This window comes from Phalaenopsis equestris, unplaced genomic scaffold, assembly GCF_001263595.1.
Source record: "Phalaenopsis equestris unplaced genomic scaffold, ASM126359v1 Scaffold213213, whole genome shotgun sequence".
Taxonomy (NCBI): Eukaryota; Viridiplantae; Streptophyta; class Magnoliopsida; order Asparagales; family Orchidaceae; genus Phalaenopsis; species Phalaenopsis equestris.
The window spans coordinates 32,522-33,659 of record NW_018232076.1 but is presented as its reverse complement, the minus strand read 5'-3'; the positions used below and the strand labels follow the sequence as shown (position 1 = coordinate 33,659).

Genomic DNA, 1,138 nt, shown 5'->3' with positions numbered 1-1,138 from the left:
TATATATATAAAGCATACACCAATAAAAAATAGCCTAGGCAGGGGCCCTCTCCAACATAACAAACGTAAGTAAACAGAAAATACAAGTATACACCCAAACAAGACAAAACAACTAAGAAACAAGGAGCTCAGCCTCAATGGAAGACCAGCACGACTCATGACCATTAAACTATGGTCCCAGCATTTGTTTTTGCACTCTTAGGTAAGGAATTTGGAGTTTGTCCCCCTGAGTTAACAGGTGGAGTGGGGGGGAGAGGGTTGTGGAGACTTCAGCATGCTCAGCATTTGCACCCTCCATAGCCAGGAAGTTAGCAGGCTTGTTTACTTCCCTATACACAAAAGAGAAATGAATCTTAATTTCAAGGCTAAAATTTTTAATCTTGTGAATCCATTGGTTAATGTGCCAAGGGGAAGAAATCTTAATAGTCAGCAGCTCCACCAGCAGGGAGGAGTCCACTTCAACAGAAATCCACTTCCACTTGTTATCCTTAGCAAACTTTAACGCCGAATAAAGAGCAGCAACTTCAATTTCCAAAGCATCTTCAGCAATATATGGGGCCTTATAGAAGAGCAAAGTATGCCCTATGTGATCCCTAAAAATTACCCCAATACCTGCTCTCTTGTTTGTGTAGCTTCCATCAGTATTGATTTTAATGAATGGGTAAGGAGGTCTCTCCCATCTAACCTTGATGATCTTAATATTATTAGCATCCATGGTGGGTAAGGTCTGCAGGATCTTAGGGAACCTCCTCCAACTTATCAACTTATTTAGATGTGTCAAGCAGTTAATCTTCACCCTAGTAGAGCTGACCTCCCTCTCCTAATGTTTGGCCTTGTTCCTAGCCATCCAGAGGAACCAAGCAACAATGAAGGGGATTGGCATGAGGTTAATCTCCTGCCAATCTTTAATAAAATCTATTATGTTATCCCAACCAATATTTATTAGGTTAATATTCATTTGGGAGGTCAATCTATTCTAAACCTCCCTAGCAAATTTGCACCTGAAAAATAAGTGATCCCTGGAATCCTGGTCAAGCTTGCAGAGATGGCATCTAGATGGCCCTTTCAGACCTTTAAGTTTCAGGATATCATCAGTAGGAAGTAAATTGTTTAGGACTCCCCAAGAAAAGAACAACAT

At 40.8% G+C, this 1,138-nt stretch overlaps 1 protein-coding gene across 1 annotated transcript; it reads right to left on the bottom strand.

Moving 5' to 3' along the window:
- Window positions 1-169: 169 nt before the first annotated feature.
- On the bottom strand, window positions 170-715 carry LOC110036957. The gene has a single exon (XM_020741520.1). It carries the CDS (start codon window positions 713-715, stop codon window positions 170-172), a length of 546 nt encoding a protein of 181 aa, XP_020597179.1.
- Window positions 716-1,138: the final 423 nt, after the last annotated feature.

What these genes read in the sequence shown, in the direction of transcription:
- LOC110036957 (XM_020741520.1), bottom strand. Translation starts at nt 715, where the DNA reads ATGGATGCTAATAATATTAAGATCATCAAGGTTAGATGGGAGAGACCT.